General features: G+C 40.5%; 1 protein-coding gene across 1 annotated transcript in view; it reads right to left on the reverse strand.

Annotated features, from left to right (window-relative positions):
* T265_03188 (hypothetical protein) overlaps window positions 1-12,117 on the reverse strand; it is a gene marked incomplete at both ends in the record, with an annotated part of 77,219 nt that overhangs the window by 54,097 nt on the left and 11,005 nt on the right. The window contains one exon of the mRNA XM_009167607.1: window positions 4,814-4,873. Within this exon, the coding sequence (XP_009165871.1) occupies window positions 4,814-4,873 (60 nt within the window). The remainder of the gene's footprint in view (window positions 1-4,813; window positions 4,874-12,117) is intronic.

A 12,117-nucleotide genomic window follows, 5' to 3' on the forward strand; every position in this document is an offset into this window, starting at 1 on the left:
ATGAGCGCTTAAAAAAGCAGTGTTGGCTGCAATATCTTCGTCTGCTGTTCTCTGCTCAGCGGCTTCTTATGGCATTGATTTCTCCGGAGTTGAAAATGGGTCAGCACAAATCCGTTGAAATACTTTCCAGTCCGTAGTACACTATTTCTGGCTTTATATTGATTGTAATTCATCGTCTGCATGCATAAACTGTTGAACTGTTCGTCACTGGCGGCAAACAATTTTCTAAACTATAGAGGTGACCGTTTCTATTCGCTGATCAATAAACATTCCATGTAAATACCAGTACAATACAGTAGGAGATTTCATCTTAAACTCAAAGAAGCCGGGTTTATCACTCGTCTTCTAGTAACCGCCTGTTAAACCTCAAAGTAAAATTCCGTTGACGCTGATAATCGATTGTCAGTACAATACAGTAGGAGATTTCATCTATAACTCAAAGAAGCCGGGTTTATCACTCGTCTTCTAGTAACCGCCTGTTAAACCTCAAAGTAAAATTCCGTTGACGCTGATGAATCGATTGTAAACCTTTACACAAAAAACGGGGAATAACAAATCTTTATGTATCTGACAGCTGACTATTCAGGATTTGATTCGGTGTTTGACATACATGTTGTTTTGGTGGTCCCGATTAACACAATACAGAACATTAACCACCGAACGTTCTTTCTGAAATCGTTTTTTGCCCTGCAGAACAAACGTACCATACATTTTTAAAATAAACATTTGTACTATGAACAGTACTTTTTGCAAATGGCTCACAACCTGGAAGGGAACAAAATAACGTATGAAATGAGGATTTACGCATTATTGTCGCACGGTTTGCCATGCCATCTGGGCAATTGCTGAAGAATACCATATTTTGTTGCATCTTATATCGGATTGTAACGAAATTTTGAAGAAATTTAGGACATCAATATTCTCACATAGATGATTCCCTAACGTTCCTATGGCGTTCCGCACAATTAATGGCTGTGTCAAATGTCGGACAAACAAAATTCATTCAGTTCTGTTTGAATGAACAAGAAGTGTCATAAAATTGTGTCTTAAGAAGTAGTCTTGGTCCAAAGCCACCCTAGTGTTCATCAAGTCATCTTAGTACAATCCAGATTCAAAAATTACTCAGTGTGTGCCTCTTGTATTGTGCTCAGCCGTTGTCAGTCAAAAGCTCGACGAAATCAGGCAAACGAATGCATACGAAAACTGGTTGTTAATTGGTCTTTCTGCTTCGCTGTGATTGTGTGAGAAGAACCAAAACTCAAAGCAGCTGCGGACACCACAACTGTAGATTCTTGGACATTGTCCACTTTTATATGAGGTAGTTTGTCTATTGTCCCCACCCTCCCAATATAAGAAAGACTTGATCGACTAATTTTTTGAGTTCTGAGTGAACTATGTTGACCGCGGGCAGCCTGAACATATGAATATAACTTACTCCACCAAGCGGTCTTCTGAATTCAAATTTACTATAATATATTGAAGTTTCATCAAGTCATTCGGTAAAAATGCGGCATGACTTTCCAAATGCAACCGCACCTTTACAATTACTGATAATCTACACTTAGCCCGTTCATAGAATAGCTTACCTGTCGGCCTGGGTCATTCAAAAGTTTGCGATAGACAACCAGCTGACCATATCACTGTCCAACGTATATGCTGTAGACACCTTCTCTTGATTCGGACAAAGTGAGACGCTGAATTCAAAATAGATCAATATTCGATACAGGCCCTGGCATCTGTCACCTAGAAAAACCGCACCGCCGTGCTTTCCAGAGCAGAAAGCGACTGGTATTGTAATCCTGAGAAATTCAACAATGTTCTAGTAACAATCGTTATCTCCATATCGACGGAAAAGCAATAATATGCAACGGATGTATTCTGAAGGCAGTCAGATGCGAAGTATCAATACCAGTTCTTTTGTGGAATTAATCTTAGTCATGAATTCAGCTTCTCGATGAACATAAAAACGCTGGACAAATTTGAAAAACTGAAACCAGTTTTAGAAACTCTTGCTTGAGAAAAATAATGGATATTTGGACAAGAAGGAGAAATACGATCCATCACATGGCCTTGGTACTAATACCGGTGCTGGCAACCATAACGTGGAGCATTCTATAGCGTCTGAACTACTGTGTACCATAGTTTGTGCTCCGTCGCACATTCTAAGGCAGATTCGTAGCATATGAAGTGACCCTGAGCACTCATAGTTCTTTTTTACCCGGAACTAACTTCTCCAATTATTTGGAAGTACACTTCACTAAACGTTGTATAGTACGACCATCTCATAACCCTTCGCCAGCATTTGCGCTACCTCAGGTACACTCAGACTAACGATCAACCAGCGGCCGAGTGACTGAACTCATGAAAGGCTTCGCATCCAATAGACTTCGTGAACGTATTTTAAATAGTCATTATCTGCAACTGCGTACATAATTCACTGTGTTTTCAGACAGCCTGTTGTCCAAACTAATACAACAGAGGAAGCAACCAGTACCATACGTGACGGTGTCATTTTTACCTATGCCAAATACGTTACTGGGTAAGATTACTTGCATTCGGCGTCCGCTTGTAAAGAGGCTGAATTATATATAGTCGAAGCAAATAAGTTCAAATCTAGTACAAGCTGCGAGTTATTTGATAAAGCCTATTATTTTAACATTTTTGTCCTAGAAAATAAACCAGCGCTAAGCCTACAAATGCCCTGTGCGGTTCCCAATCCAAATAGCTGAATTGGATTGACGTTTGGTTAGCGGAGTCTTTTTAGCAACAAGCTGCCATTATTAGACACATTATTTCGTAGCGTGTGCAAAGATTGCGGCGCCACTCATGGCCAATACTCAGGCGCCCTGTTCATTTCTTCTGAACATTTAGTCTAATGGTATTTCGAGGTTTTAGCACCGCACTGTGAATGTTACGCGGGACAGGTCGGAACATATCCACTCTTCCTCTTTTTCTGGGAACCCATATCTTCGACGCACTTATCAACTAAATTTCGATAAGTTTAGGGCATACATTCACATCCACGTTTGCTGGGATTCCATATTTACATTTGACTGCTCACTGCTAACCAGAGTAACAGATGCCTTCCCTTTCTCAAATTTTCTATTCGCTTCCTTACTATGTTCACTTCATTACGCTGCAAATGTTTGCGGAATGTTGTTACGACAACCGCGGTCAGACTGCCCCTTACCCAAAGTTAACCCATGGTTTGATATAGGGCATTTGATAAGATCTTTGATCTATGTTGAGTTGTTTCACCACAAGCTGTGGTCGGACTAAACTTGTCAATTTTATAAAGCTCAATGTGCCTGAGAAGTTTTATTGAACGGGTTGCACTTAACAACGTTCAAAGACGCATACAAGAAAATCCATTTTTCTGTATTATCAGACAGTCTGTTGTCCATAATTCACCGATCTCAGGCTGAAGTAGACCGTTTTTATCTAGCCACACAATAAAAAAACGAAACAAATTGACGAAAAGCTTTTCAATACGTGCTGTGCCCAATGTATCTGCCCTGTGTTTTGTGTCTAATTTCATCTACAGTGTGACAACACATAAACATAGCAGATTGAAGCTTATGGGAACGTATGTTGTCGGAACGTCATCGGCCGAGGCAAGTTACACTCAGGCTCTAAATCCCGCCTCATCCGTTGCGGGTGTCGAGAAAATATCCCAAGACGCTTCATTTTAACAGACGGTGTCTATCATTCTTGTCCTATATTACTAGAAAGTTCACCTAGTGGCTATTCAAGATCGCATTAGGCTGCAAAAATACACGGGGTTTGAAGACCTAACATAAAAATTACAAATTCAATTTCGCGGAGCTCGATCACTTGTAGTGCCGGTTGCAATATGGCATTCAGGTAGTTCCGGGCTAGCTTGAGGATCAAGGTGTTTTGAGACAGATGAACATTCAAATAAAATGATTAACATACCTTACTCTATCAGGACTTTGACTAATTTTTGTATCTCATTGGTTTGATTGAGACCATCGATAGATGAACAGCAACGGCTGGCAGGTCATGAATAACAACGTTTGACCATTCTCATGTAGCCGCCACACGCAGGAATCGGTACAAGCGCACGAATTATAGACATGGTGAATGGCCACCGTAAGATGTTTTTGAGTTCCACTTGGTAGACGTGCGGTTCTTCATGAAAGACCAATCCGGTGGATCTGCAGTACACTTCAGGGCGTCCGATCGGTTCGTCAGATACAGCGAATGCACACTGCTTCCAGGACCACAGGGCAGATACCACTCTAATGAGCTGTGACACTACCAAGGCATTAGGCTCAACAATAAACGCCTGAAAACTATCTTGGACCTTTTTACCGCGTGACATGTTGCTCAAAAAATTTTCTGTTTCATTCTTCAAGTAACAGCAGTCTACCGAGTGTTGAATTTGTCTTCACTTTAGATCGATCGTCATGCACAAGCAGCTTTGGACTGTTGAATACAGACACTTAGAATAAGCCTCACTTGCTGTCGCTGCTTGAGCAAGTAGTGAGGATTATAAAGGACTTTGACTGATTGACTAAGACACCATCCTTAGCTCAGAGGCGAAGGTCAGAAGACAAACGTACACCATTTAAGTCCGATTAGTTTAAACACACAGCAAAGGTACTGGAACCAACTGCATAAAATTTACAGGAAATACATCCCTAGGCATTCATTGATATTCCCCTGTAGAGTATGATGGTTTTGCATCCTAAAAGCAGGTTGTGCAATTACTTTTGTCTCTAGTATTATAAACCATCGCTGATCTAAAAGGAATTTCCTAGTATTCACTGTGTACCATTCTTATGCGTACCGTGCGTATCAGTAAGTTCTTCCCCGTGCACTTTTTCATCGGAGAATATCTTAGCGCGAGCTGAAAGAAACAATATCGAAAAGGCTTTTCCGCCAAATGGTGCGCTGGTTGTCTGATATATTACTATCCTGGTCTGCCTGACAAAAGAATAACGGTTCTCGTTATGCTGAGACAGCATTCTTTTGCCGATGTTTTGTCATTGACTTTGCGGACACATTCCTTCTCGGACTGTTGTTCGAGGTAAGTTACTGACAGGTAGGTCGCGACAGATACAGCCATTTAACAAATCATGCCGGAATATCAACTTATTTCAAATCGATTAAGAAGTATTAGGATCCTTAATGATAGCTAGTGCAACAAATCAAATACGTAAAAATTTGTGGGAGTGAATAACTTGTACAGACCACTACGCGAAACGGGACGAGGTGGGAAACGTAGGGACATTTGCTGAGCTTAATATGATGTATATGACGCATACAACATTTATACGTTTTGGGCATTCTAACACTTAAAACCAATTCCAACTAAAAATCCCCACCTGTGTGTCCGCACCAAACAAGACGCCATAGTCAACCCGCACAAGAACTAATGTGCAGCGCGTAATTCTTTTCAGAATCTGCAATATTTGGAATTACGAACGGCAAAACCTGAATGATAACCCACTGATTAAATTATCGAGAAAATCTGGATCCAATGAAGCTTTTAAACTTTCAATAATTGGCGTAACTCTAAGGGGTTCTAGTTTGTTGAACAGAATTCAGAAAACGCTGATCAGGGTGAAAGTTTTTCTCGACTGTTTCATTTCCAGTATGCTTTTTCGACCTATGGCTGCCTACAACTAGAAACAATCCCAGATTTTTTCACCACTTACTATCTCGCTATCACACTGCTATACTGCGTTCATCGCTCGTGACTTACGCTATGTCTTCGTCCCCGGATAAACAGCTCCTAAGTCCGTCATCTCGTAAGATTTATCAACCCAGTGGGATCAGCACAGCGCAACACAAAATCCTAGGACCGCTAATAAAGTCTTATTTGTTAACGAGACACCATCTGGCATTACGTCACCGAAGCTTGACCACATCATCTAGAGCCATCTCTTGGAATTCTCCAATATCATCAACAAAATAATCGGTACTATCAGAAGAATTAACACTACACAGTGCAGTAAACAATCATTCCAGTGGTCAGCAAATATGGAAGAACACGTGCAAGTCTAAATGGTGAGAAGGTGAATGAAGGAAATGGACTGTTACCGTACACCCTAGGGCACCATATAAAAAAACACTATCGTTAAAAGGCCACGTCATGAAAGGTAAGCCAGCCACTGAACCACGGAAAAACGTCTTGAAACACGGACCTAGAAGGTTAAGTCATAGGGATGGTCCATGCAGCGCAATCATACAAGGAGAAAAAGTTCCCCTTTAACTGAGAAGACAACCGTATTGCAGATAATCCATCTTAAGAAGTGAAAAATAGCCTGGCACGGACTTCTCAGCTCTGAACATAAATAGCAGCGCAATCATACAAGGAGAAAAAGTTCCCCTTTAACTGAGAAGACAACCGTATTGCAGATAATCCATCTTAAGAAGTGAAAAATAGCCTGGCAAGGACCGCTCAGCTCTGAAACATAAATACTCATATGGGCATGGAGAAAAAGGACCTCAAAGTTCTGGCATCTCTGCGATGTTCAAAGGCATGAACGTAGGACCCAGGTTGACCTCTTATCTTATCTTGGACTGGTTCAATAAAAATTGTGAGAAACAAGCTTGTGAAACTGAAACCGAATTTTCTTCGACATTTACGACGTATAAAAACATTTTTAATTCAAAAGGTATTGGAATGGCGCCTTCAAGATGGCGTTTTCATTCAACTTTTTAAAGGATATTTTAATTGTCGGAGAGCCCACAGGGCTTTCTGGGTAGTGTGATTAACATCGCAACCTAAACGGCATATTTCTAACCCCAAATCTCGTTACCAAATAAAGGTACCTCGCTTAGTTGTATGGGGCAAGACTGGTGTTCATCTTGATGTGTATGGAACAGCATCATCTGTGTAGCTGCAAAGATCTACACGACATATGTGCTCGCAGTCATTGACGACACAGCTCCTAAAAAACCCAAGAGAAACTCAAGTAGATTTGCTGAAACTCAAATAATCCATCTGCACAATTTGACATGAACTTTTTATCGTTATATTTAAGATTGACACTAAAATATCTGGAGACAAAACGTGAAACTTGTAGTTAATCAAGTTGACGTGTCGGACTAATTAGCAGCTCGTAATTCCCCAAGTACGTGGTTCGAAATCCAAAAAATTTCGGCCACCTGCCAAGGTTTATTTAACCTAATAATTAATGCTCAGGTAAGATCGCTGAGCTTTGCCAAGTAATCCCTAAGAAAAATAACTTGGCAAACATTGATTGGGCAAGTTCAACAACTTAAATCCAAGGGAGTGGTGAGGTTCCCCTCGTTGACTTCACTTTAATTGAACATGCGCGGCCACATAGTGGTAGAATGCAACCAAACACAGACACTTACAAATCAACTAGGTCACATCATTTGTCGTTAATCTGGATTCGGAACGCGGAGGAAACTACATCAGTCGAATTCTAATCTCAGTATCTGTGGTTGTGGTGATAGGTTCATAGCTTTTAATCTATCATATACTTGTGAATGAAAAGTAACAACAAGCAATTCTGCGTAGTCTACACGAGGTTTGTAGAATGCAACAAGATACGAGTACCACGAAGATGGGTTTATTGGTTCGATTCCAATTTACCGCTAACGTTAGATGCACATGTGCAGTCATTTAAGATGATCGTACAACAAATATTACCTATGGAGCTTGGTTGTGAATGACAGTGTAGAATAATTGTGATCCTCGGACTGCATTTCTCATCTTATTCGAAACTTTTAGACGAAGTGTCGAAGAACAGTTGAGTTGTTTACTGCTATCTACTGACATATCAGATTTATTGCCCGTTGGATCTCTAGAAAAGCGTCGTAATACCATTCAAAAGAACTACATGATATAATCACCGGCGCAAGCACCGTTTGAATGTGTAGCTTCTGGCATCTCATGAAATGTCTGAAAAGAATCCGTCTTTGCTCATTTTTAAACATTTTTTGATTTTTTTAGTGCCTAAAAAGGCTACCAAATCATACGAAATCAACAAGGTTACTAGGCAGTAGATCCTTTAAAGGTGGCTGAATTGGAAAAAAAACTAGATTATCCAAGTGAGAAATGCTACTTTTTGGTGTTATCTAGTTTCACTTTTATCCACAGCATCCTTTTAAGATAACAGATTTCGCTTTCGCTAGATATGCGCACATTTTTCCACAAATTTTTCAACTTCCCAGGTCTTTTTGGCTGGCGGACACCTACAAAAGTGACCGTCTTTTGTAAGCGTGACTGCTACGTCACAAACAGTTTGAATAAGATCCAGCTTCGACTTACTACCTAGAAGCAAAACGTGTGCAATTATAAGAGTGGAGTTTATTCCGCACATAGCAGGCGGAAAACTTCCCCCTAAAGCCTCATCTCTATTTTTGCAGCATAGTTCGCTTGTACATCAGTTATTTGTGTGTGCGTTGCGTAGCATTTGTGACCAGTGATACTTTACAAAGCAGTGACATAGAATAGTTACAAAGTTTGCAAACCAGATGTTTTATCCAAAAAAACTTGAAACAACAAGAGAAAGTAAAGGACGGAACAGATTACAAGAGCACCTAATTATCAGTTATTCATTACAGCTCCGCTCTGTGCAATACGTTTCACCCGAACCAGACTTCTGCCCGCGGTCGTATCAGAGTTTGACATTGTGTCCGGAAGATCGGCAACATCTTACAAAGAAAAAAGAAAAACCATACTATATCATCATTTTAAGAAAAAAGTGCGTCTGACGCAGTTGAAATCTCAGTGTAAGATTAGTGAGTCACTGCTTGCTCTGAGCTACTAAGTTGTAAATGTGTTCACTGAGTGGCAACGATCTTAGAATACGTATCTCATATTCGGCAGCTTTTTCTGTGGAAGTTGTTGATGCATGAATGTTTCACTCGAACAAATAATCTGCTTGAGAGTTGCAGCATTGTAATTTTATAAGCTATGTGTGTGAAACATAATCTGTGGAAGCCGCGTGGACGGGATCTGCAACACATCTCAGCGATAGAGGAGATTCACTTGTTCTTTGACCGCAAGTTCTACATAATTACTAAACAACCCGAGGTTTGTGGGCAATGGTAAATGGCCCCTTACATTTTGTTGATTGTATGAGTATGGTGGTACACATACCATTTTCAAATACACAGTTTGAGGAAAGGGATGCGCTGTAATTTTTAATATAATTTCTACATCGAGTTCTCCTCCTGTTAGAGAAATCAGCCTACGTAGAAAAAAGAGGAGCATTGCACAGCTGTCCCATTTATCATGAAAGTCGTCAGCAGTGGGAATCTCACGGATTTCCAAGGAGGACCCATCTCGCAAGCACCCGGTTAGTAATCTTAAACTGATCATTCGGCCACGAGGGGCTGATTAGCCAACTGATCCATCTGCATTTTTACTGGATATAATGCCATTCCTCCTTCATTCATTGAGATCTCATCATGTGGTGTCATGCTGCCTGGTTTCTTGGGTGAAAGTTTCTCAGATACAGGGTCCACACGACATGTGAATTCTTCCATAAATCCATACATATATATATATATGTCTGAGTGCTAAGCTATCAGATTGCTGGTCCGGTAATCAAAGTCAAACGGTTTAGTTTTCAACTACCAGCTGGGAGCTTGCGAGGCCGACTCTCCATGGAGGTTCCCATAACGCACACTGTTGATTATCCTCAACAAGGCTGAAACAATTGTAAAAAGCTTTAGGACTTTTCAGGACAAATTATCTGCAGCTGATTGACGAAAACGCAAGCATCGTAGAACTATATGATCTTCAGCATTGGTGATTTACTTGTTCTACCGGGTGATCAAACATCCTACAATGTTACAGAAATTTTCGTCCATATTTCTGACGCAGAACCTCGTTTGGTGTGTCTGGGTGTCATGCTGCTAATAAGTGAACATATCTGTTCCTTTGTGACACAAATTTTCTCCGCCCGATATGTACAACTACGTTCTGAGAAGGCGTCATTCCGGTGCATGCTCAGACCTGTTAGATCGTAGAAGTTTTAAGTTGCTGTTTTGTTGAGCAAAGTGCATGAAATATAAGTGTATGTATAACAACGGCCTATTACAGTCGGACTACCTCAGTATTTTTTCGCCAAAGTTTTTGAAGTTCTGTACCCTTGAACCTCTTCACCTGAGCCGTAGATGCTGATATAGGTGGTGTGTGAATTCCAATCATATCATTTGTTTACCTGACTGAAATGGTTACCTTTTACGCAATGTAGGAAGAGTATTGATTACCCACAACTCTTTTGAAGAGTGTTTGGCCATTAAAATGAAAACACATTGTGTTCACCAAGTGCGTAGTGTTTCACGGCTGATTAACAGTATTCTTTCCTTTTCCAGGTTTGTATTTCAAATAGCAAAAGGTCGCTTAGTTTATTAGTTTAATAGTTTAATAGTTACTGTAGGGTACATCAAACGCATCCGTCCAAGGCAAGTGCCGAATCACAAGAGCCAAACTCTCGGGTAAACTCCCGGGTAAATGAATGATAAAACAAAATAAAAATTTTAATCATATGCAGATCTCTTTCACCGGAGAAATGGAGAAAGTAAAGGACCATTTGTTTCATGACACGTGAAGCGGCCAAAAGACTACACTTATCTAAAGTTATAGTAGCCATTTAATAGCCCCGGTTCACCGTACCGCTAAATCATCCTTCAAAAGTATATTGAGATAAACTGACTCATATTTCTTACTCTACGCTGAGGGAACACAGTGGTAGTGCTTTAAATTTTATTGAGATTATAAAGAATGATCTAGCAGGCACAAAACTGGCAAACCTTCCGAAATGACAGATTACCCGACGAACTGTTCAAACTTGGTGTACAAAGATTACCATACAAACTTCTCCAAATATTCCGTTTAAACTGATATAGGAATGCTCCACAGTACCATAGAAGTGTCTCCACAGCGACATGATTTAGCGGTGGAAAGGTGGCTTTAAGTAGACAATTTATGTGCTGTAGTTTTGAAAAACTATCGACCAGTAGTCCTGCATACCGGTTAAACACATGTTTTGGATTAAGCCGATCTAGGTGGCAGAGCGGACTGCGTGCTCCCAGTTTGATTTTTTGATGAAACAAAAGCAAGAGAAATGACATAAGCTCCGGATAATAGTGGATCCGGTCGCAAATGAAGACTTCACACATTTAGTTGGAATGATACCACTCAAAAGTTCGTTTCCAAACACCACTGTACTTGCTATGATGTTGTTTACACCTTCATAGCGGGACATAATATAGATGCATGCCAGTTTTATATTAGAAGCTGTGGTCGACTGTATCTGCGAGATGTGTCACTTCACTGGTCAGACCAAATCCAGACTACTCAATATATTCAGAAGGTAAAGCAGCACACGCACTCGAGTGTATTTTGCTCCACACAAGCTGCACTGGTTGGACCACGTGTAGCGCATCACTCTGGATCACATTTTAAGACAAACACTTTATGGTGGTTGAACAGCGATATATGGTGCTCCTCAAGATCAAAGCATGATGAAGCTATGAATTTCAAATAATTTTAGGAAAATAACTGATTCTGGCTTTAGGTCATGAAGAAACCTGGCGCCGGCTGAATTAAGAAGGGTCGAAAGTGCAGTCACGTAATGATTCAGTGCATCTCGACACCCACAACTAAATGATTCATCCGTGGGCTCTCTATGTTGAACAGGATCAGTGAACTGTAATAAGGGGGTCCTATGATCTATCAAAGTCTAATTTGAGTTAATTCTACACTAATTCCCCACAAATGAATTATGCTTCTATTGCATTTCACCTGCGTGTTTGTTCACAACGACCGAAATTATTCATTTCGGGCAGCCTATAGCGGCTATTGTGGTGTAAAAGTCCGCAGAAACATTGCAGAATTTTACTCGATTCCTGCGGTTCTATAAAACCCCTTGTTCAGCTCAACTAGAGAATTGGTGTGCAGAACAGCTATGGGTTTGCATGCTTAAACTTTGTGTAATCTATGCAATCTCAGAACCAAAAAACATCCCATCTTCAAATAGTCAGATGCGTATAAACGGAGTTATGTCTGGACCTCTTGATTTCAGTGGCTATTTCTGGGTTGGGCTGGAACGTACAAAGTTTTTCAACAGTTATGCGCGTGCAGTTCTGTAATTAATGTAT

This window comes from Opisthorchis viverrini, assembly GCF_000715545.1.
Source record: "Opisthorchis viverrini unplaced genomic scaffold opera_v5_44, whole genome shotgun sequence".
Lineage (NCBI taxonomy): Eukaryota > Metazoa > Platyhelminthes > Trematoda > Opisthorchiida > Opisthorchiidae > Opisthorchis > Opisthorchis viverrini.